Source organism: Melanostigma gelatinosum, assembly GCF_949748355.1.
Source record: "Melanostigma gelatinosum genome assembly, chromosome: 10".
In the NCBI taxonomy this organism is placed as follows: domain Eukaryota; kingdom Metazoa; phylum Chordata; class Actinopteri; order Perciformes; family Zoarcidae; genus Melanostigma; species Melanostigma gelatinosum.
In genome coordinates, this window is record NC_136643.1 from 10,515,171 (window position 1) to 10,539,639 (window position 24,469).

General features: G+C 42.2%; 1 protein-coding gene across 1 annotated transcript in view; it reads right to left on the reverse strand.

The window, feature by feature from the left end:
• col5a2a (collagen, type V, alpha 2a) overlaps nt 1-24,469 on the reverse strand; it is a 39,504-nt gene that overhangs the window by 7,193 nt on the left and 7,842 nt on the right. Inside the window, exons 2-42 of the mRNA XM_079277205.1 lie at nt 14,543-14,767; nt 14,063-14,082; nt 13,859-13,891; nt 13,726-13,758; nt 13,405-13,458; nt 12,211-12,303; nt 11,627-11,698; nt 9,581-9,625; nt 9,393-9,446; nt 9,106-9,159; nt 8,389-8,442; nt 8,205-8,258; nt 8,057-8,110; nt 7,867-7,911; nt 7,526-7,579; nt 7,266-7,310; nt 6,964-7,017; nt 6,592-6,690; nt 6,443-6,487; nt 6,247-6,345; nt 6,069-6,122; nt 5,745-5,852; nt 5,488-5,541; nt 5,209-5,307; nt 5,046-5,099; nt 4,829-4,927; nt 4,672-4,725; nt 4,253-4,306; nt 4,116-4,169; nt 3,899-3,952; nt 3,682-3,726; nt 3,501-3,599; nt 2,614-2,721; nt 2,273-2,326; nt 2,062-2,115; nt 1,761-1,814; nt 1,586-1,639; nt 1,340-1,447; nt 993-1,046; nt 706-759; nt 162-323 (exon numbers count right to left, since the gene is read on the reverse strand). Coding sequence (XP_079133331.1) covers nt 162-323; nt 706-759; nt 993-1,046; nt 1,340-1,447; nt 1,586-1,639; nt 1,761-1,814; nt 2,062-2,115; nt 2,273-2,326; nt 2,614-2,721; nt 3,501-3,599; nt 3,682-3,726; nt 3,899-3,952; nt 4,116-4,169; nt 4,253-4,306; nt 4,672-4,725; nt 4,829-4,927; nt 5,046-5,099; nt 5,209-5,307; nt 5,488-5,541; nt 5,745-5,852; nt 6,069-6,122; nt 6,247-6,345; nt 6,443-6,487; nt 6,592-6,690; nt 6,964-7,017; nt 7,266-7,310; nt 7,526-7,579; nt 7,867-7,911; nt 8,057-8,110; nt 8,205-8,258; nt 8,389-8,442; nt 9,106-9,159; nt 9,393-9,446; nt 9,581-9,625; nt 11,627-11,698; nt 12,211-12,303; nt 13,405-13,458; nt 13,726-13,758; nt 13,859-13,891; nt 14,063-14,082; nt 14,543-14,767 — 2,816 coding nt within the window. The remainder of the gene's footprint in view (nt 1-161; nt 324-705; nt 760-992; nt 1,047-1,339; nt 1,448-1,585; nt 1,640-1,760; nt 1,815-2,061; nt 2,116-2,272; nt 2,327-2,613; nt 2,722-3,500; nt 3,600-3,681; nt 3,727-3,898; nt 3,953-4,115; nt 4,170-4,252; nt 4,307-4,671; nt 4,726-4,828; nt 4,928-5,045; nt 5,100-5,208; nt 5,308-5,487; nt 5,542-5,744; nt 5,853-6,068; nt 6,123-6,246; nt 6,346-6,442; nt 6,488-6,591; nt 6,691-6,963; nt 7,018-7,265; nt 7,311-7,525; nt 7,580-7,866; nt 7,912-8,056; nt 8,111-8,204; nt 8,259-8,388; nt 8,443-9,105; nt 9,160-9,392; nt 9,447-9,580; nt 9,626-11,626; nt 11,699-12,210; nt 12,304-13,404; nt 13,459-13,725; nt 13,759-13,858; nt 13,892-14,062; nt 14,083-14,542; nt 14,768-24,469) is intronic.

The following is a 24,469-nucleotide window of genomic DNA, read 5'->3' on the forward strand; positions in this document are numbered from 1 at the left end:
TTATAAATGCCAAATGGCAATTTTACCAATTTTACTTAATAAGTTGCAACTGATTTCTGTTTAGAAAGTGACATATTACTAATTTGTGGTTTTGGTGGGAATTAGTTTTGAAGAAAAATGCAACTAAAATGTAAAATTGCAAAACAACAACTTGAGTTTACCGTGGGCCCGTCTTCTCCAGAGTCCCCTTTGTCTCCTAGGCTGCCGACGGGTCCTGCTGGTCCTCGCTCTCCTTGTCTTCCGGGCGGTCCATGGTCTCCACGGAGGCCAAGAGGACCCTCTTTCCCTGGAGGTCCAAGGGGTCCGGGTTCTCCAAGTGGACCCTGGCAGGATTGGAAGTGGTCATGAGATAGATGCATGTAGTTGTATAGGAGGAGAACACCTGTTCCTGAAATGGCCAAGTAGGGCGAGACATGCTGCACACTTGGCCAACTGCTGCATCAAGTGTGCGTGATTATTAGATTGTCTGTTTTGGAAAGTTTAAAAGCTGTAGCTCCTCCATAACCAAGATCTCATTACAGTAATCGAGAGTTAATCTTCAACAGGTGCAAACATCATCCTCACTCTTCCATGTTTAAGGGAGTCACACCACACTCTGATTTTATATTAAACATTGGTGAGCCTTCCAATTCTGAACCAATATGGCAATTACAATGTCATATCTTGTTACCCTAATGTGTCATACAAACTCAGGGCAGTACTTACAGTTGGGCCTGGTGGGCCGACTCGTCCTGCAGATCCAGGAAAACCAGTGGGGCCCTAAAAGCAGAAAGTTTTACAAGTTTCATGACAGATTGCAATATCTCCTTTTTGGAGAATTAAGAAAGAGAACAAAGTCTCTGAAGTTGTTATTCAAACACATCAGGTATTAAACTCTGCATGAGAGGAATTTAACAATCAGGGTTGACACGCTTCCTGTGCTCACGAAATCCTTTCTACTCCATCTAATTTCACATTTTCGTGTAACTTCTGCAATCATGAAAAGATCTTACTGGTGCACCCTGTGTTCCTCTTCCGCCTTTCAGTCCAGCAACACCAACTGGCCCCTACAAACAACACAGAGAAGCATTTATCAGCAGCATATTTGCAAGTGAAAGCTTGCCTCTCTGGAACCTTAAAGACATACCTATACATAACCTTAACCCATGATAAATTGTTTTGCAGGAGTTCATACACTAAAACTTCCAAAGTGGACCAAATAAAAGTACAAAGATGACTGATGACACTGTTTACAATATCAAAGAGTGGCCTACAAAAATATACCACGGAACAACCTCATGAAAAAACAAATTTCAAAAAGTGCAGTTTTTCATTTGTTGTCTTGACATGTGCAACTCACATGAGGTCCATGAGCACCAGACAAGCCTTGGGGTCCTGGTGATCCAGCATCTCCTTTTTGGCCTGGTTCTCCAGGCTCTCCCTTGACTCCAGGTTGGCCATCAGGACCCTGTAAAATGTTGGTAATATTACAAAGGGTGCATCAAAACAAGTTTAATCTGATATTACTTTTACAGCATTATTAAGAGACATCAATATTTCTTCGGAAATAAAATAAAACAATGTGACAATGAATGACTATACTTACAGGAGTTCCAGCAAATCCAACAGCACCAATTGGGCCAGGGTCACCTCTGGATCCCTGTTGAAGATGAGAGAATATTATATTGAAGCGCTCTATTGACACACACCCATTCTGTATCACCGGTATTTACATGGCTTGAATAGATTTCAAGTTTGAAACACTGGCCAGGTCTACTCACTGTTATTCCTCTGGATCCTGGGGGTCCATGTGGTCCTTTGGGTCCAGGTTCTCCCTGCAAAGATGTTACAAATGTACTATTTCTACAACCATTCTTTGAGCCTGTGTTGCCCCATAAATCCTGTATTTTTATGTCTGCAGAGGCAATGCAAGCCAAAGACTGTCCTTCAGATGAAGCCAAGAGAATATATGACGAACAACATAGTGGGCATCCCGGGAACCAACGCTTTCCTAAAATGTGTCATCACCTTGAATCGTTGTGATGGAAATAGCAGCCTTTAGAAAGAAAAAAAAGATCCTACCTTCTCACCACTGGGTCCTGCAGGTCCTAGCGGACCAACGAGACCTGGGACTCCCTGTTGACAGAAAACAGGTGTGGTTGGGTTACCGGTACCTTGTGCAGTCAAGTCACGTTCACATTTAATGAACAAGCTGTGACAAGTGTCAAATGTACACTTGTGCATTACAGGGTTTTATCGTCTCACAAGTGTAAATGTCAGATATTTAGCTTACCCTTGCACCATCATTTCCAGCTGTACCTTCTGATCCTTTCTCCCCAATTGCTCCCTATACAAAATATAGCAAAAAAGGTGTCAGCACTCAAGTTGGCAACATGTCCTATAGTTGCGTTAATTTAAGACGGACATGACAGACAACACAGATTTGTTGATTATAACTTAAGAAGACCTTCCATCTTCCAAAAATACATGACATTTCCACTGGAACTAACTGCTGCTTACAATGTTTGCCCCCACATAAGTAAAACCACTGTGCTGTCCAGATATATCCATATGTACTATACATTATATGTAAAAAAATGTATTGCATAGAAAAGAAGATAATGATGAACTTACTCTGTCACCTTTCGGCCCAGAAGGGCCAGAGATGCCCCTCTCTCCTGGCATTCCCTGAAGACCTGGAGGACCCGCGTCACCAAGTGCACCAGGAGGACCAGGACTACCCTTCAGTGACAAACAAACACCAATGTCAGCAGGCTCATTGCTTTTGAGCATTAAACATGTATCGAATTATACGGTACAACCAAACATACTTCATTTAATTGCGGGGATGCCCACTAACATCTATATTGTATGCAGAAGTCTACATGTCTCTGTGTATGCGGTAAGTACACTGGCACTTCTAGATACGTGATATGCATACAATGTATTTTCCTCTTAACTTTTACTCAATGCTCTGCATACACTCCGGACTAAGGGTGCTCCAGTCAGGATATCCGAGGCTGATCACAATTGTGTGTGTGTATTCAAATTAAGAGATGAGAAAGTATCATGAATTGACAACTGTTGGCAGGCAACATGCGCAACATATTCCCCTCTCTCTCTCTCTTAGAGACACAACTCTGGTGAAGTCATTTTTGCGGCGCAGGAAGAAATTGTCTCGTGGGTTTTGCGTTATCTGATTGCCCCCCTATAGAGACAACGATCAGACTATTTAGAACACATATTGGCTTGTAAAAATGCATGGTCTATTGATTGGAGCACCCTTACTCTAGTCCGTTGCCATAACAGATACCAAATACTGCACTTTTGCTCTATTTTTAGTGCACCCGTTCACTGTAAATGCTTCACAACTATCTTGTCATTTAATTTGAAAATATCTCTTGATAGTTCCAAATAGGCTTTGCCTTATTTGTCTGACGTTGTTTTGAGTGGTTCTGCACTCAGTAGTATTCTCCTTCAAAAATACTCTTTTGCTGCTAGTTGAGGCCTGTCTACATTACCTTTGGTCCATCTGGACCAGGTGCCCCAGGGATACCCTTATGTCCCTGCAGACCAGTTGTACCCAGCTCCCCTCTCTCCCCAGGAATACCACGCTCTCCCTGGGAAAGAAAAAAACATCAGTTTGAGCTATTCAACTGTACTGACCGCCTGAATAATGTACCATTGTGAAAATTCACCTACCCTTGGACCAATTTGACCCACAACACCAAGCTCTCCAGGAATACCCTGAAGGAAACAAACAATGGTATCATTTAGATCAAGTTCCTCAAACGACAATTGTGTTAGGAATTGTGTTAGGACAGAGAGCAACATCAAAGATTGTCGATTCAAAATAATGTGTTTCAGTCAAGGGTCATTTAGCCCAAAGCAGCATTTATATATCATCTGTCACACTCACTTGGTCACCTGGTTTTCCAGATTCTCCAGGAGGGCCTTGATTTCCAGGCAAACCCTACGAACACAAGACAGTCAGACATGACCATCTGAGCACCTCTTCAGCACAGACTGGGGTCTAATGACTTTTTAACACCGCCCTTTCTTCTCAGACCGGCAGTCTCAAAGTCAGTGTTCATTACTTTTGTAGCATTCTCACCAACCAAAAACCGACTACGCACCTGGAATCCATTTACACCAGGAGGTCCCTGCTCTCCTCTTTCTCCTGCGACACCCTGAACACAGTAATGTCTCAGTCAATTGTGACAGCAGTGAAAAAACTAAAATGACTACAACCAGAGAAGAATCAGACACTTACAGATGGGCCAGGGGGGCCAGCGGGGCCAACCTCTCCATCTTTTCCAGGAGGACCCTGAAGACATTGAGACAATTAACAACCTGCCACATGTGGGGTTTAATGGTGTGTTGATTACCTGTATGAGTTTTTTTTGTTTTGGTAACTAAATCTACTACTGACTAATAACTTGTATGGTAAAGTAGATCATTGTGGAATCAAAGATACGGAAAAACAAGGCAGTCATGTAGCAAGTACAACAGCCAACAGAACAGACAGAACATTATGTTGATCCATGCAGTTTCTTTATTATACTAATGTGTTATTGCTATGCTTACTTTTGACAGGTCAATGAATCACCGGCAATTATTGTATGTGGAAGAAGTCCCTAAGTCCTCCCATTGCAAAACAAACACAACTTTTCATTCATAAACAGTACTCACTCTTTGACCTGACACTCCCGCAGATCCTTGTTCACCTGTCTTTCCTGGGTCACCCTTTGAGTGTAGAAATATATGTTTTGTATTAGAAACAGAACAGGAGATAAACAGACTGACCTGACTGATCATTATTGCAACGTTTCGAGTGACTTAGCCTTACACTGAAGCCCTTGGGGCCTGGCCCTCCCATGATTCCTGCGGGGCCCCTGTTTCCAATTGACCCTGCGGGGCCTGGACGACCATCTTCACCTGCAGCTCCCTTAACAAAAGAAAACCACACTTTGACTCAATCATTTCTTATTATCATAGTAGTCCTCATAAGCTAAAAGCTAACTATATATATTTAACTGTGAATGTGGTTGAGAACTGTAACCTACCAGTGGTCCTGGCTTGCCCTCTGCTCCCTGAACTCCAGGGGTACCAGTAAGACCCTTTGATTAAGAGGTAAACAAATAGAATATGAGCAATGGAAATGTGAGATACAGACAAACAGTAAATGTAATGATATAGTGAATCAAAACTGGAGGTCTTCAGTGTTACCCTTGCACCTGGTAGACCAGGTTCTCCTGTACGCCCAGGGTCTCCTACAGATGCTTTTGGCCCTGGTGGGCCAGATGTTCCACGATCTCCTAGAGCACCCTATAGAAAGAATGTTCAGTCATTCAGTTAGCTGATTGAAACATGTGAATGCCAAACAAAACAGCACAACCTCTGGTACCATCTGGCAATAAGCTACTGATATTAGCTACGACTATGGATATAGCTGGCCTCGTGTGTTTGAATCATTACTATGATATACAGTAGGAGACAAGTATGTACCTTAGGTCCTGGCAACCCATCAGCACCGGGGAATCCCCTGTTACCAGGAGCTCCCTAAAAAAACAGATCACGAGTTAGTCATGTTCACATTGTTATTCTTACACAAAAAGATGAGTAACAATGGTACATAACCAGATGGATGGGGCACATGGAGTCTGTACTGATGTGTCTAATGATGTAATCACCAAACAGAAAAGGTTGCATCTGTGTGTTTCCAGAAAACCAACACTACTTTAGGACACAAAATGCAGACTCACTCTCTCTCCGACGGGACCGTGAGGGCCGAGAGAGCCAGAGTCTCCACGTAGCCCTCGCTTTCCTTCTTCACCCTGAGGTCCGAGCACTCCCTGCGAGCCCGGGGGTCCCTAAAGAGTTGACACACAAGCCAGGAAATGCTGTAATTCCAAGTCTCACCTATTCCCTTACTTAAATTTTAAAACATGTCCTTGTCTATAAATGTCCACTGAACAAAACAATTGCTTTTATTTGAGTATAAATGCATTGTTTTACTCTAATACAGATTATGTGTCTCATAGAGCAGCATTAAAACCTGTTTAATTATAGCTGTAGTAGAAGCTTACAGATTCTCCTTTGGGTCCAGCCTCTCCTTTAAATCCTGCTACACCAAGGTCTCCCTGCAACACAAAAGGCAAAAATGTGAGTCTCCTGAATGTCTAGCAACACTGTTTATTCATTATTTTAAAAAAAAGATCCCAGCAATACAAAGCAAGATTCTTCAAATATCTAAAACCACTTTACCAGCTGTCCTTTGATACCAGGCTGACCAGTCCTTCCCTGAGGTCCTGGTGGGCCAAGGGGTCCAGCATGGCCGCCTGGACCTTGAACACCAAGATTACCCTGTGAAAAGTAATCCATGTTATATATGACCTTTTTTTATCCTCATCAAAAATAGTGACAATGTTGTTAAAAATAAATGACTCTGTACAATACATACCACTGGTCCTTTGTTACCCGGGGCACCATCCGTACCCCCGGGTCCCTATGAATACAACGATTAGATCATCAAAGCAGGGCACTGAGCTGCATGTTGACATGTTAAGTATACTGATAAATTATGATTTGTAAGTAAAGTAAGAAATTAACCGTGAGGCCAACAGGTCCAGCTCGGCCCAGATGACCGCTCTCTCCTCTCTGTCCCTGTGGGCCCTCTGGACCTCGGACTCCAGTCGGGCCAGGTTGCCCCTGTTGAAGACCATTGTAAAGTACAGTTGATATACAGAAATGTGACACGAATACAGTTGACAATTTATTGGCAGTTCTCATCTATATACAGTACATCGGTCTCAAAAATAAACAGGTGATTGTAATAAGTAATGTAATGGAAAACAGTAGTACTGCATGAGACAATTTAGGGTGAATAACTGTGTTAGAAACCGACTCTTCACTTTCCGTTAGAAAGTTATTAAAGAGCCCTTCAGCATGAGCATTGAGCCGACAGTGTTTTAGTGATCGTACCTTCATTCCTGGTGATCCCGGATATCCAGATGGTCCATTGAGACCCAATGGACCCTTTTAAACCAAACAATGTTGGGAATTAGACTTAAGTAATAAACACTGAAAATGTGCATCCACACGGAAAATGTACAAACATATTGAATGAAATATGCACAGTCCTAAGAGGGTGATAAGTGGTTCCTGTCCTTTTCCCGCTCACATCCACCTAAATGATACATGAGCATCTATGCTAAGCTGTGTAAGACAGTCACTGAGGGGTACAGTAAATACACAATGATAAAACACAGTGAACGCTGACTTACCATTGGACCTGGCTTTCCGATGTTACCAGGCATACCACGTTTACCCTAAAAGACAAAATCAAATCACTCTGACTTATAAATCCCAGTCATACACTGATGTAAGGCCCTCCCTTTTAGTCATGGACAACTGCCACTGATGAAACAATGGATACACACATCAATACGGTAAAACCACACGTTACTTTTCAAATCTGTGACAGAAAGAACAACATATGATCATGGCAGCAGATGTTTCTGGTGCGTAGTAATGTTATCCTTACTGCAATACCGCCAGGTCCAGAGCGTCCTCTCTCCCCCGGCATCCCAGCAGGACCCTATTAGACGCAGACAGTGATAATTTACAGCTGCCCTCCATTCAATGCAAAAGTTTAAAGTTAGGAAGTTCAGAGGGGTTATTTACAGTTCACTGGATACATAGTCCTGCCTCATTCGAGACAGAAACTTCAGAAAGGTTTGTGTACTGCAGTCCACGTACGCTCTGCATCATAAACGGTATAATCTGTATGGGCTGCTGCAGGAAACTCCCAAGTGCCAGACCTGCTCAAAAGTTCACTAGCTCCATGGATACCTTAAAAAAAGTAAGCATTACAATATAACTTACCATGGGTCCAGGTGCTCCCAATGGACCAGAAGGCCCATTAGCACCCTACAAAACCACAGAAAGAAAGTACTTGTTTAGAAATATGATTGCCAGATGGCAAGGTGCTTTAAAGGCCTTTTAGCAAAGCAGTTAATTCATGTAGTAAGTCAAACAGGTTTCGCTTCACCAACTATATTTTATTAATTCATACCTTGGATCCAACAGTTCCAGTTTCACCTTTTTGGCCAATTATTCCACCATGGCCCTGTTAGTGAAACAGAAGGAAAATACTTAACAAATGCATTGAAATGTATTCTTTAATAAACATGCTTTTAATTTGTAAACTCTGGTTTACTCACCTTGTTACCATTCAGTCCAGGAGGCCCAGGCGTTCCTGGAAATCCTCTGGATCCCTGGGATATGTTACACAGAACAGCATCGGTATTTATATCTATTGAAGGTGTACTAACAGTACATCTGTTGGGGTCTCACTTGAATGAGAAGACAGTTAAGTGATGGAGATATAAAGGGCTGAAAGTGTACCTGTGATCCAGTGAATCCAGCTTCTCCGCTATTTCCTGCTTTGCCTGCTTCTCCCTGTTTGAGAACATGACGTTTACACATTACAAACTTGTTTGGCTGCGAAACATTTAGCAGTGAAAGTGAAATGACTGTCGCCAAATCGCATATCAAATTTCTTCTCTCAGATTTCACAAAGACCCTCTGACAGTGTACTGTACTGAGCTGGTGATAGGCTTTTGTAGGTTTTTCACTTATCGTGTTGTTTTTACTCAGCAAGATGTTTGGGAACATAGACACATAATGCTTTCATTATCTTCAGGATGACATCGTCTTTCATTTTTTTATACCAACCCATGAAAGGAAAACAAAGAAAATGCGATAAAAACATCTTTAAAAATGGACTCACTGATGATAGCCTACTGTATGTAATTAAACAAAACACTCTGACAGTTCACTTCACATTTGTGGGTATACTACCCGTCAACTTGTATCTCCAGGATCTTCTACTTTCACATTATTATAAATGCAGCCAGGCCTGTCTAGCTGTATGACTCATTTTTTAGTTATATATTTACACTCAACCTTTTTCAAACCATCTTCATGTTTTTAATTTTACTGTAGCTGAATACACGGAGTTAGAGTGAATGTTGGAAGAGTGGCCTTTTACTGTAACTTCAACATAAAACTGGTGCATCCTTCAGTCAGACACAATGTGAGTTTGTACCAGAGCTGACTTACATCTTCACCTGGTTTCCCTGGAGGGCCTTCAGGTCCCCTTTGCCCACTAGGACCCTGAAAAAGTCACAGTCAGATTGTTAACTTCCAGCAACAACCCATCCCTTTGAAATCCATCAGGATACAATTACAATTGATTGAGGGTAACGCAGCTGTGTATGACGAGTAGGTGTGCTATTGCTGCTCTCTCAAGCAAGCGGCACATCAGAACCATGTAAATCACACGCAAAACCAGACCATGTGTATTGGTGATTTGACGTATGCACAAATTGTACAGATCAATGATATACCATGTGCCCTGGATCGCCGAGCTCTCCATGAGGTCCTTGGGGTCCAGCTTGACCCTTAGAAAAGTGAGGGAAAAGATGAAAGACTTAGATTATAGATAAACAGGGAGCAAAACAAAATCATAAAATGCCATTGAAGTATTATGAGTGTTTACTGCAGAGTGAGAGTTTAAAGCTTGTGGTGGACTTACAGGTGAGCCACTTGGCCCAGGAGGTCCTCTTGTTCCATCTTCTCCCTAAAATAAACATGATGCACAATCAAATGATGAACAGAAATCCGCTTAAGTGCATAATGTATGAAGGGAACTGGATACAGAGACGGAGGCGTGGCCCCGTTGATTCCTATGAAAGTTGATCAATGGCACATTAAGCAAAAAATGTTTGACTTCCAAGTAGAAAATAATCCAGTACTTCCGGCATTCAAAATGGATTTACAGTCTCTTAAACACTCATTGGAAATGTGGATTCATTTGATGGATTCAAGTTTAATGGATAAACTCTATGAACCCATGTGCTAATAGCAGACAAAGCACAGACAATGTTTGATTAATTACTGGCCTATTCCCCGCTTGAGTAATGGTCAAGCACATTAAGAAATAAAACACGGAAGCCTATAAATTGTTACTTTCATTAATTTGACTAGATTACGAGCATAGGCTATGAAAGTCAAAGTTAAATGTTGCTCATTGTCCTGGTAAAACATCAGAAAAGTAACAAAAAGGATATTCTTATCCAACTGTTCCAAATTATGCATGGATAGATTTTTACCAAAGAGGTGAGCTTGTTTACATGCTACTTAAAATGTATAATCTACTTTCTAATTGAATAAGAGTAAACACTTCCTAATCTGAAGTCATTGGCTGAAAAACTATGAATAAGATTGTTTATATTATTTCTGGGGCTGAGCAGTAGAACAGAAATTACTTTCAGTTAAAAAAAAAGAAATTGCCTTACAGTTGTTCAATTATCGGCTTTCAGTAGATATTTAATTGGTGCTCAACAGTTCATCTTGATTATCAATCTTGCACGTTTTATAACAATATTCAAAGACAATGTTTTTACATGTTTTGTACATTACCTACATTTACTTTAAAAAGTCTGAGAGGGTGTGTTTATATGGTAGGAGGCTCCAAAATTCCAATATTATTGCAGGAAGCTACTACTACATATCGAGACAATAATATCGCAACAACAGTAAAAACAATATTGCATAATATGCATGATTAAAGAAGAACCCCTAGACAGGAAGAAGTTAACAAAAATCGATCAACTTGCATTATGGGAAATATTTTAAAATATTTGTCAATATATCTTGGTCTATACTGCACCAATTGTGGCCCTTACGTTTTTAGAAAGTTGGTCTCTCTCAAGTTCCCCTATTTTATGGAGACCCTGGACTCAAGGAAATAAGGTTACGATATTGTAACCCTAGTTCTTTAAGACCCGACAGAGCCTTCTACTGGACTCTGTAGGTAATACACGCCTCCAATCAAAAACAAGTGTTCGCACACTGAAAGTTTGCATGAGCATAGCCGGCCAATCCGGGCGTGTCTACCTGAATACGTTTGGACCCACAGTATAAAAGGCAGCACACAACGCTGCCCAGTATCCAATACCCTCTTCAGCGAGCGGTGTAAGAGTGGCAGGGTCCCCTTGGGAGAGGGCTCCGCTTATAGAACTAGAGTTATAATATTAAACCTTAGTTCCAACTCATACAGAGTCTATGGGTACAGTTGGATTGCATAACATCAAGCCAAACACACTTATCCTGACTGAAGGGTAGTCGCTGAGAATCCATCATATAAGGTGGAAAGAAAAGAGGTGGTGACAATCTGAAGCTAAGAAGTTTCTAAACATATTTAAATTCAAACATCAAACCTTACATGGACAGTGGTTTGCTAAATGTTTATCTGACAGGTTTGATTTCAACAACTGAAAAACGAATCAAATCAATTGAACTTTATTTATGTTGCCAAAAATAACAAAATTGTTTCAGAGTGCTTCACAATCAGTGCAACATATCTCTAGTGGGAAACTAGTGCAAAAATGTATAACTCTGTTCCTGTGGGCTGCTCTTAACTGCTAACTTGCCACTGTTCTCTACCACAGCTACAAGCAGAAAAATATAGATTCAAACTTAATTTTGAAAGATACGTAGTGCATCTGTCTGCTTTTTGGCTGATTGGTCCAAACATTGCCAGATTAGATTAGTTCATATATTGATAACATCATCTTACCCTTGAGCCAGTCACCATGGCTTGAGGTCCTGTTTTCCCACCCATAACTCCGGCCATCTGGGATCCCACGCCCTGCAGGGGAAGCACACAACCTCCGGTTTTAGGTTTACTGTGTTTAATCACCATGTATTTTCCATTCATCGGTATGGCAAAAAAACATCTGGATACAAATTATTTACACCCGAGGGACAGCTAGAATTATGGAAAATTGATTAATATTGCACCAGTGTAAGTACATGAGGTGAGTGCATTATAGGTACATGAGGTATGGAGTTCTCTTGTGCAGGAATATGCCCCGTGTTTACAGTATTGTTTGCTCTCCATCTACACTAAAAAGTCCAGCAGACATTTCTGCTGATTTACAACGGTGGGTGTTGACTTCATGCCAGGATGAGTGAGGATTAATACATTACTCCAGAGTTTAGAGTTTAGTGTTGGTTTTGTACTGTATGTGTTTCTGAGGTTCGTGAGCAGTAGTTTAAGGTGATCCGTCTTGTGTTTGCTCTGACTGTGCATGTTGGCACATGCTTGAAGGTTGCATATGTGTGTTTACGTCATGTGAGAGCCCTCAGCGCACAACTCACTCCTGGGTGCGATGGAGGTCCGGGAGGTCCAGGTTCACCAGGCTGACCTGGTATACCAGGCTCTCCATCATAACCCGGAGAGCCTCGCAGTCCCTAGAGAATAGAGAGAAAGAGAGAGAGAGGTGCTGATTCACTCGTTTGAAAACCATCTAATAATTATGCTCAATCTGACTATGAATCATTATTTTATGGCAGTGGAAAAAAATGGCAGTGTTTTCAAGTTTTATTGTTTTTTTTTTCGATTTTGTGGACCGAAATGTCTTTACATTTTGAAATAGCTGATGTAGTTTAATTTGTGTTAGTTTATGAACCATGAGCTGTAAAGTCAGTGCAGGAGGAACACTATTGGTTATGTACTAATAAATCACCCTCACAACGCTGTACTGGACTGTATTGTAAGTCCAGCAAGAGGGGCACATTCATTCATCAACCTGCCACGTTTTTGCTTGCAAAGCACATTGTACATCAACTTGGCACATTACATTACATTTTGAATGTTAGCCGCTTGCCCTAGAAACAAAAAAATGTATGTACTCCAGTATATTTTACTGTCATGTATGTCAAGATGTCATGTGAATGCTGTTTTAAAGAGCAGAATGAGCGATCAATGGATTATGTAGACATCGTGATATATTCACAACCATCAAATAGAAATATGTAAAAACATATATCAATGTATCAGCCTGAATAATAAAGTCACCAGTCAAAGTAACTCGTCAGTTTAGTCAACATAAAAACATGTAGGCAGCAGGCTAATCCGATATGCTGTTAGACTACCCCGTTAATACAAATGTGAGCTTCTCTTTGTGTGCAGCGAGCCGGAGAGAAAACCATTTTTTTTTGACAGCAGTGAACTTTATGAAAGGCTAAACGGCAACAAAGATAGACTGAAGCAGAATATTTCGTTGGATAAAAACATGTTGTGAATTTTGAAATGATTACCTCTATCATTTTTCAATACATTTTGACTTTTGCACTTAATAACGCTCTGGAGTTATTGGAAATGTTGGGATCGCACAGGTCAGAGACAATCCTATGCAGCCACCACTGGGTTGCACCAACAAGGTTTAATCTAATCTAAGATTAGTTCCAATCAGAGTTTAGCATGTATGCATTTATATAGATAAAGATTAGATTACTAGCCAGCACAGGACCCTAGTTTTTTGTGTGTGGAGACTTGTGGATGTGACATACAGGCCTTCCTTTGTTTCCACGAGATCCTCTGTCTCCTGAAGAGCCGGGAGGCCCCTGTTGCGACAAACAGAGAGAAACAATTAAAGTCCTGGGAGCGATACGATTGCATTCACATCACAACAACACCTGTCGCAGGGTGTTGTTAAAATGTCACGGTGACTCAGAGGACCATCCCGCTGGGCAGAAGGCCTTGTAAGGTGATGTTACTGTCCTCTTATGCCATCTAGTGTCAGTTCAGGTAGTTGGACATTTACACACATCATGCCATTTGCAGAAAGGGAAATTCTTTCTGAAAAGAGAACAAACAACCAAGGTGCTCACCATGGGTCCAGGGCGGCCTCTAATACCAGCGACCTGTCGGGATGATATCAAACACACTGTTCATCAACTGCATTCAGACGGTGCCCTTTGGTGAAAAATACTGTAGGCCTGTTTATATTTAGCAAACACTCACAAGTGGGACCACCCCGGGTTCTCCCTTCGGACCCTAAATAAACAGATAAACAAGAAAACATTTCAAACTCATTCTCCAAGATAGCACAGAGAAGAAAACAAGGCAACGCCCACAGCAGGCCCTGCTTACAGCCAGAGGCCGTCACACCAATTACATCAGCAAGATGAAGTAGCAACAGCACAACATCCCAAAAATGTGGCTTACCTTGAAGATCCTGCCTCCACCTACAATGAGGAAAAGACAAAAAAACATCAAATTATCTGTTAATCTTACAATAATTGGACTCTGTGTCAGGAATATGTATGAAAACAATCATCAATAAATCATCAGCATGAAAGCGGAGAATGCTGAGTCGGCGATGTAGCACTTGTGGCAGTAATTTGATGACTATTTCTGACAGATTAATTGATTATTTCACCGGCAACACAAAGACCTGTCAAAAACATATTTCATGGTGATGATGTCATTATTGATTCCAAATGTGAACATCTTTTCTTCTGTTTTCTTGTCCTTATTTGGGGCTCTTAAGTATTTTAAATGTTTTTTTTTGCCAGTGTAGAAATATGGGTGTGTCATTGTGCTCCCTACCTACAATACAAGGTAGCAAATGAAATAAAAACACATCCAAACACCGACACGTTCTTCACTTCTCAACCTGACAAACAACCACCGAGAGCAGCTCACCACCGAACGTGCCCTCCCGGCCGCTGGTCGCTGCATCAGTCTGACAGACCGGGCAGCACTCTCCCTCGGGGATGACCATCTTCTCGCAGTTGGTCAGCTCATCGCACTGGATCTCGTCGCAGAGGACCTGACCGTTGTCACACACACAGATCCGGCATGGCTCTGGCTTCCAGATGTCCCTGTTGGTGTACACCTGGCCGTCAGCCGTGCAGCTCACGTCGTCTCCTGGGACGGACACAGAGGTGATGGACACTGTTAGTTTATCCACTCTGTGTCAAGTCAAATTAAAAGCAAGTGGACTTCATTTCCTATCAAATAAAGGTTTACGAAACAGCCGACAAGACAGGACAAACCTTTTAATATATCGTGTCCATAGTGTCAAACAATAACTGAAAAAAGGGTGTTCTTTACGGAGGAAGATAGAATTTAAGAAGGAAGAAATCACATGTTCTTGACCCATTCAACCAGGTAAACTGCCATACATATCCATCCTTTATCTATTCCCTCTGTTTAAGGTCACGGGGGGCTGAGGCATGTCCCACAAGCAAGGTTGTGTAACGCACCGACCCTTATGCTTTTGAGCTTTTGAGCACAGACAGCCTCTTCTTTCTATCAGGCAACAGGAGTAACCATTGACCGTGCTGCCCGAAATGAATTCATTTGTCCTTGGAGCGGCTACCTCAGGGGGAGCAGTAGGTGAGTTACTATCCTGTTTGATAACACTGCAGGGTATTATAATTGCCAAAAGAAAAATCATTACACATTATAAATGCTAATGGAGCCATGATCTCAGGTTTGATCGTTCAACAGCTGCTCTCACCTCCAGGGAACAATTGATCCAACACAAAGACTCTCAAAAAGTCATTCTGGAGAGGGGGAAAAAGGTGTGATGTGAAAGAAGGCTTGTCACCATCAACTGCAAACACTGTCATAGATGCAAAGGTGTGGGTAACGTGCCCCTTTGCAGCTGTTAGACATGAAATCATTTCCTCCAGATGCAGCCTGACTTGTGTTCAAAAGAGAAAACCTGCAGCCTCCCAGAAGTCTCATTCTCCACTTTTGAAAGTTGACTTTATATTTCTAATGTGCGCCTCACAAACTACTCAACATCATGTATCCTATGTGGTACCTTACACTTGTAACAAATGATGGACAACAATATGCACAACAACGCTGGAAATATTTTCTGTAAAAATAGCAAAAATGCATTTTTTCTGGAGTATCATGAAATAAGAGATGTGACCGTGGTGGGAGTGTGCGGGTAGTGACCCGGCTTTAACAGGAATCCTGTCTGTAAGGACCCTGTAACCTGAGCCCACCTCTCTCAGGTCTGCAGAGACTTCACCTGTTCCTGATATAAACAGCAGGAGGCAGCTCTGAGCCTCAGACTGCAGGTAAAGTCAGGTTAGCCAGCTACAGGGTTCAGCATACTGCAGAGAGGAGCCCTGACTACTGTTGGAGCTTCATTTCATTCTGTATTATTCCAAGAGAGGCTACATGGAGGACTTCATTCTACCTCACATACACATTCTGGATGGTTCCAAAAACCTTTCAAGAAAGCAATCAAAGAGCAGGATCAATCAGGTAAAAGTGCAGCTCTAGCATTGTGCAAAAGACAACATGTTCTAACATGTCTCCATCACATATTTATATTAGTGTTCGACAAACTTGGGAATGTGTACACACTGCAGAGCACAGATGTGCAGGACAGATGTGCAGGAAGATACAAATACAGCGAGTGTTCTGAGCTCAAATGCCGAAGCACAGCTATAGCACAGCATGATGTAGGAGCCTGATCAGGACTGAATGTTACAGGAATCATTTCATTACTCAGGAGTAGAAGTATACCATTGATACAAAAACACATACTTACACTTACACGATAAGAAAATGTGTACGAAGGCAAAATATTTGAAAGGTTAGCTGTAATCATTACCAGTCACAATAAATATATAATTGTGGCAATATAAAGACATGGTGTAAATAAAGGTGTAAATAAAGTAAAGAATCACGGCTGAATTCCATGTGGCTGCTTTGATTTCCGGTTATTGCTCGTGCTGGTCTGTTTCTGAGTTTTTGAGCGATTGATTATGAATATAAATACTATTTGTAGATGTAATAATCAGTGATGAAGTCAAATGTGATGAAACAGGTACAGTAAGATGCAAAGGGACTCTTGGTACAAGTTCAAAGAAAGCTAATGTATAGATGGAGGCTGTGACTGGTAAATTGCATTTAATCTTGCCTTAACAAGACATCATTGGGTCCTCTGGAACACCTCGAATCACTCCGAGCGTTGCTGCTGCAGAAATGCACCGTGTAATCAGACACTCTTGAGTTCATTACATTTAATCACACAAGCACAGCTGTGATTTAGGTGATACCTCAGACAGTGACATGGGAAAACACATACACAAAAAAGAGTTTTTTATTTTCCTACTAGTTTGGCTTATTCTGTCATGATAACATACACACTTACTGTAGGAATGCTAGGATAATGAATATCAAAAATATGCTGAATGCAATCTTGCAATAAAATATAAAAAAAGCAAGAATTAAATAAAAGATAATGATTTAAAATATGCTCATGAAACACTTCAAATATACTCCTAATGATGCCAATTCACCACAGAACGTCTGTTTAAACTTCAGGTCTTTTTCCACATTGTTGGGTAACCCCGTCTAAGTGTACATATTCAATTTTAAAGCAGTCTGGTGTTGGGGTCTGACTATAGCTCAGTTATATATCTGAGTCACATGAACATATTGTGGCATCACAAGGGGACAGGTTGTGGAGGGGCGCTACATCCTCACCCAGGATCAGGGCCCACAACCCAAAATGGCCGCCGGGCTAGAGACTACAGCTCCCAGACTGCCTCATCATGCACCCAGCTGCAGGTGCTTAAGGCCCCTAATTGAGGCAGGGCTGGGAAACGGAATAAAGGGGAGAGCACCACGGCAGAGGGGGGGGCCCGGAGTAGGAGAGAGGACACATACCTGGAGGAACCGAGACCAAGGACTTTGCAGGGTGGGAGTACTTTGTTGGATGAAGAAACCCCTTTCTCCTCCGGGACACTTTAGGTTTATTCATGGACTTTGAGCATTGAAATTGCCTGTGATTAAAAAGCCAGTAACATCTCACTGTCTTGTGGCCTTTCCAAACGAAAACCAGTTCTTCCTGGAACGCAGAGTGCATCTCTCTTTGTTTGTGGAGACGCTTGGAATCACTTTAGCCATCAATCTTGATTTTTGGAAGGAACCTTTTTTTTTACTACAGTGATCTGGGTTTTTCGTATTTTTTTTGGAGGGGGGGGGGGGTTTCACAAGAACAAGCGTGGCTGTTCTCTTCTGCTGTAGTACTTATGACTGACTGGATTTGAATTCTTGTGAACATGTCTTTGTATTGTTTCTGCAGCATCAAACATTATCTGTTGGGATCTCATTCAGGTAAGTACAGGAGTTAAACTGTGCGTAACGTTCGGGCCTTTCGTGGCCGAGACATTAAAGCGCCACACCACCAGATGTCTGGCCGAGCTGTCGCCCACATAGCTGGAAAGAGATTTTTCCTGTCGGGTTTTCAGGGATTTCAAACACTGCGTGTTGGGGCAGACATTTACTGGAAGAGAAGTGTGGTTTTTAGAGCGGTCTTAAAGAACAAACAAAAAAAACACCGGAGGAGGAGGAGGAGGACCACTTTTTCCCCTCCTCTCAGTTAATTCATTGCAGGTTCCACACTTTTCCATAGACGCTGTAAAAACACAGTTTAGCTGTGACAACGGCGAGAAGGCATGCTCCCTTCCGACGATGACTGCTTGGTTTTCCACGAGTCAGCCAGAAGTTGGGGCAGACTGTTTCCTCCTCCTGGTTTGAAACATGGAGTCTGGAGCTCTTCAACATGACTCATGTGGGTACTCTGTGCCCATCATTCAGAGCAGTTCACCAGACATCAGCCAGATAACAAAGAATCCCCTCAAAAAAGTCATGGCACACATTAAGACGAAGAACAAGAAAAATCGCAGTGCCACAAATGTCATGTAGCTGGCAAATGTGAGGAGACAAAAATAAAAAAAAAAGATAGTTTATGGATTTTCCTTGGCTGATATGGAAATACTCAACATGCGTTTGGGGAGACTCTATGGCAGCCACAAGTGGAGGGGTTAGAAAATGACCTGATGGAAACAATGAGTCACATGAAGCTGGAATTCTCATTTCCTTTAGAAAAAAAAAAAGGACGAGTGGGTCCAAGTGCGGCCCCCCAAACCGATGGCCACACTCCCGCTCTAATTGTCAGAGAGATAGTGCCCACTGGATGGTCAGTTTATGAAATCATACCATTCATGACGTTTGTTTCCAGTCTTGTTCTGAACCATGTTCTTCACTGCAGTGAGAGTAACTGACTGGTTAATACCGCGAGGAGTACAGCCTGATTCCTCGTCCAGATGCAAATGAGTTACAGCTGCTGAGGGGCGGCTCTGCTGCAGCTCCTCTTTCCTGCTCTAAAACCCCCGATGTCATGGCCAAACATAAATCTCCCCTCTGCAAAGTGACCTTTTGTTCCAACCTGTGATTGGTCGGTCCAGGAAAAGCAGCCGTTCCACAAACATCAGCGGAGAGCTTTTTACATATTAGCCCAAAGCCTTGAGAACGGGTCGAAATCAAGTCAACAAGGTGTTTTGCTTCGAAGTGAATCAACGCCCTGTGATTATCCCTCGCCCCGTGTCTGTTTTAATATTCCGATGCATGGAGGATTTGCTGTATTGAAATCTGAAATGACGCTCTAGTTCGAACACGCTCGCCCCTTCACTTTGGCTTCCACAAACAAAAGCTCTGTATCTCGAGGGAAGGGGAAGACGCTCAGGCCAGGAACAGTTGAAATGAATAAGTAGCTCGCTGATTACATGTCTGAGGCTTTTCCATCAACGGGCCCCGTCTCCATGGGCCTTCCCTTCAAAGAGGCGACCACAGCTACGACGACCTTTCCCCATCCCACGCCCAGCCCGGGAGGCCTGTGGTCCTGCTAAAGTACACATCCCCTCCCCTCGCCTCTTTATCAATTTGACTGGCTGATTCACTGCTTTCTGTTGCCTTGGGTTGGATTCATCTCATTCTCATGACTGTATGTATTCGAGCAGAACTGGTATTATAGTCTAAATCTGTATCTCAGACACAATATAAAACTACAGAATAACCTTTTCTGAGTTCAATTAAATTAGCCGTAGAGGGTGGACCAGATGGATTATGCAAGTGACCACTTGTATTGTGACAGAAAGCGAAGAATTGTTCAGATGTACCAATCAACCGTGCCTCGATGCCATATGGAAAGTGCAATTTACAGCACATGCGTGTGCTCATTATGAACTGAATATGCTGTGCGACACACGTCTTGCTCTGAAATGAGTAATTTGCTGTAATTGGAGAGAATTAAAAAAACCGCAAAACAAAAAGGCTGGACCTTCTTCGTCCCAGGCTCTCGCCAAGGCCAGGGTCAAAGTTCAACACTGAGGCAATCTTTTTCTGGTCGGGCATGGCATGTACTTAATATGCACTTTATGTGGAAAAGCTCATGTATTGAATTCATGTGTGTTATTCCTCTGGTCTCTCTTTGTGTGCCTTTACGTTTCACAATGTGAAGGTTACTCTGTGACCACATTTCTTCTTCGTGTTTGCTTTCTTTTTTTTTGTTGCTTTTCTGCATCACAAATGTTGCAGACATGTGACTACAGAGGTTGTTTGGTAAATAGCATATACTGTGCAGTACTTTATCCTAACAAACGTGAAATGTAAACACTTGCTGTGTAAACCATCAATGCAAGATCCTTTCCTTATGTTCTAGTTCTTAAACCAAGAACAAATGCAGTAAGGCATACTTAGAGATGCTCAATATTGAATTCAGAGCGGTTCTGTTGCCTCCACGCGGACCTCAACGTTGAGACGTCTGAGCCGGCGGCTAGAAGCTAACGCTGCTAACAGCGCTATCAGCTGCAACATGCACTAAATCCATGCAATTCAAAGCAAGGAGCCCGGATCACAACACACCCAAGAGGGAGAAGGACTTCATTCTCTGCTCAGGAAGACATTACTCCTACTTTATATGTACATAGCAAACAGCTGTTTGTTGCGATATTGATGCTCTGACTGTCACCTGCACCTGCACCGTCCTGGTAAACTGTCAAACACGTGGTTTTCATATCCTCTGGAGCTAGATCCATCACGCATTGATCAAGCTGAATGACACGCACTGACTCTAAATGTGAACAATGTGCCGCAGCACCGCTCCAACTTTGACTTCATGAGATGCAGCTGATAAAATATGAATGAATAAAATAACATGCGCATTTGCTGTAATATACATTAAACTACCGAGTCAGTGAATATAGACAGGGCGTGGCCATATATTCAAACATAAAACACTGTGACATGTCCTGCTGGTGCTACTTATAACACACAGGAGAAGCACACTCATCATCTAATCTCCACCGACTTATTGTTCCAATTGGTTCTAATAAATATAAATTAATTCATATTTTTACATTTTGGTCGGTTCATGTACAAGTAAAAGCAGGTATGCAGCAAAGGAAAATGGATGACGTCAAACATTCCCGCTTACCAGAGCAGAGCGTTAACATATACAAGGGGTCAGAGCGCCCCGGTGTTTTACATCAACTGAGCACATATCCAGATGTGAAAGAATAAACTGGAGATTGTGAACGCAGAGGAACTCAGAGGAAAGTTGTTCTCAGCACAATCTGCTCTCGCCGCGTGACTGAAACACAGTAAAACTCAAGGAGGACTCGTGTTTCAGGCCTTGGTATTTAAAAAAAAGAAAATGGCAGTGAAATATAATATCCGGCTATGTGGCTGGAGACAATGTGGTGACAAGCTTTAGTGTGGAGAGTGAAATGGTGCAGGAGTTATGAGGACGGTATGTTCCCACTCAGAGTTCAGCAGAACTATTACAGCTTTGAAAACACGTTTTGTTCTGATTATCATAAAAAGTACACTGGAAACAGTTGTGACTGAATCATTCCAATACAAACGCTGTTTATACATTTTGTTTACAATAATAAAGTAATCTGCTTGCAGTGTTCATTTTGGGTTATTTGTCAGCATGAAATGCTGATATTATGTTAATGGCGATGTTGGCATGAAGTCTCAGAGACTGACTCCTCATAGCCTCAGCATGAATTCTGAAATGACGTGCGTGGTGAAACACTCAAACTGTTTAAATCATTCAAATGAATGCTCAGCACTGTGAGCCACGCCATCTGCAACTCCCATAACATCACATCTGTTTGCCTTTTCAAGTGCAGGCCCATGTTGCTGTCTCCCTGTTGTCTCTCTCTCTGCATTTGACCTTGAATATGTGCGCAGAGGAACGTAATCACAGGCGATTGCATTCACACAACGTCTCCTTAACCATTTCCCCCGTGCAGTCTTGTGGGTTTTGTCCCTAAATCCACACAGCAGCAACATCACGCTCATCGGACAACACGGCACAGCATTATGCTTGCGAATGAAAGTCTAACAGAGACTTAATAAATGACATCTGAAACATTTCTAACGATCTCAATGCTGATGTCCAACATGTCCAACCATTCTCCAGGTTGGGAAGGACTTTGAGTTTGTTTCATGAGGCGTCTTCTATCCGTGGTGAGGAGCAACCCCAAAGGCAAGAGGAATTTATTGCCTCCACATTTTGTCTGACCTCAGCGATACAGTGGTTTGAGGACGCCGCATCAACTCCTCAGACCAAATGGCTGCCGGAAGACTCGGTTTTAAATCCCGCTTTTCCTTTCGCAATTGGCCCGCTTTTTCTCATATCCCCGTCTAGCTCTCTAATCTCCCTCTCTTCCTCCTTATCCCTATCAAAGCACACTATCCGCTTTTTGGACTTTTCCTCCACGCTCCTCTGTTTTTCCCTGTGGTGCTCTGTTCTTTTTCTTTCCTTCTTCCATTTTGTTATTCTAAAAAAGCTCAGGGAAAATGATGCAACCGCTATCGGCCACGACACCAGCATACGCTGCATCGTATATGTGCAGCCCCTCGGGCAAAGGATGTTTTCCTTAAATATTTACATATTGTTCATTTATTTACATGTTCAACTGGACTGCGAAGAGTGAGGTGACAAGCTGGACATTATTTATGAGAGTTTTTAGTTGGAGCTCTTATCCAGAATGTCCCATAATGTCAGATAATAAGTTGCACTGTGAGCAATCACTACCAGGACCAACTCCCCTTAAACAGCCTTTAATAAGGCCTTTAACCCAGGGCCAATTTAATGTGATGTCCCTTACATTCTATCATTGAAAAAAATAATCATGATGAACAATTGTAATAATTTCACTTGAACCTTTGTACGTTTTCAGGGGTTTTAAGGTCTAAATAGAAATATATAGGGGAGTGAATGCAGGGTTTAATGCCACAACAACATTTTTTTCTTTTTTTTAAACACTGCTGGGAGACGCTTGTTTGAAAGTTATGTGAGTTGATTGTTTTTACAGATATGCAATCTGACAAATGGGTTACAGCCCTGAAACTAAAAGACACAAAGAAACTAAAAGACACAGGGCCAATTTAATGTGATGTCCCTTACATTCTATCATTGAAAAAAAGAATCATGATGAATAATTGTAATAATTTCACTTGAACCTTTGTACGTTTTCAGGGGTTTTAAGGTCTAAATAGAAATATATAGGGGAGTGAATGCAGGGTTTAATGCCACAACAACATTTTTTTCTTTTTTTTAAACACTGCTGGGAGACGCTTGTTTGAAAGTTATGTGAGTTGATTGTTTTTAAAGATATGCAATCTGACAAATGGGTTACAGCCCTGAAACTAAAAGACACAAAGCCAATGTTATGGAGAGGCTTTTGGAAGCACAGACTGAATCTGTAAAGCAAACAGTGGGTGAGCAGACGTTTAGGCCAAAGAGTCCTCAAAACATTTTGAGATGTGCTCGCTCTGGCATTGGCCCAGTATCATCTCTGGAATGGAAACCATGACTTAATTGCAGGTGAACTACATCAACTTTGTTTTGGAAACTTCACGCGGACATCTAGTAGTACTGCCTGGAAAGCCAACACATTGGTTATTGTTCTAACAGCGATTGTTAAAGTCTGCTGATCGTAACTTAAACATTTTCCGCTGATCGGGAACCCACTGGGTCATGAGTTGTAGAGGACGCATCCTTAGTTCAAGAGAAACTGAGCTGTGACTGCTGGCCAGTAGCCAGTGTTAGCTGTGGTTAACACTGGCCAGACAACTGAGCACAGAGCAGAGCTTAAGAGGGGGTCGACACCTTACTGTGGAGACATCACTCGGACCGAAGGTCCCCGGGGGGGACACGCACAGAATTCATCACTTTCTCGTCATTGCTGAATGGAGCCCTTGAAGTTGGAAGAAGCCTGTATTTCTTTTGTAAATGGTGGAGGCAGACACAGACAGAGAGAGGCGATGAGGTCAGAAGGGCACTCTTAGTGTCAGTGAGGTCACCGAGGTCAAGCGAAGCAGTGGCCACATGGATCTCTTTTGAAAAGGTTCCATCTGTGAAACTCACCCGAGCCCAAACGCAACTAACCAACACAACATTTAGCCGGCGCAGAACTGAAGCGACACAACGGATGAACATCGACCGCGGCCATCGGTGATTGTTTGTCTTTGTTGCCGATGGGCAGATGACAGTAAACAAGTTCAATATTGACCGATGAGTCCGTGCATCCCTTCAAATGTATCCTGCAACTGCAACATGTCCCGCTTTGAGACATCAGAAGCACATTTTAGTACTTGAAAGGAGGAAGGAAGTTTCATTGGCCATCTTTGCAATCGCGCTGTTATTGACAACAGATTCCAGCACCAGCTGTATGTGGTCATTGAATGGAGTTAGCTTTCACGGAATACTCTGTCAGGAGGTGTGACTTCAGATCACAG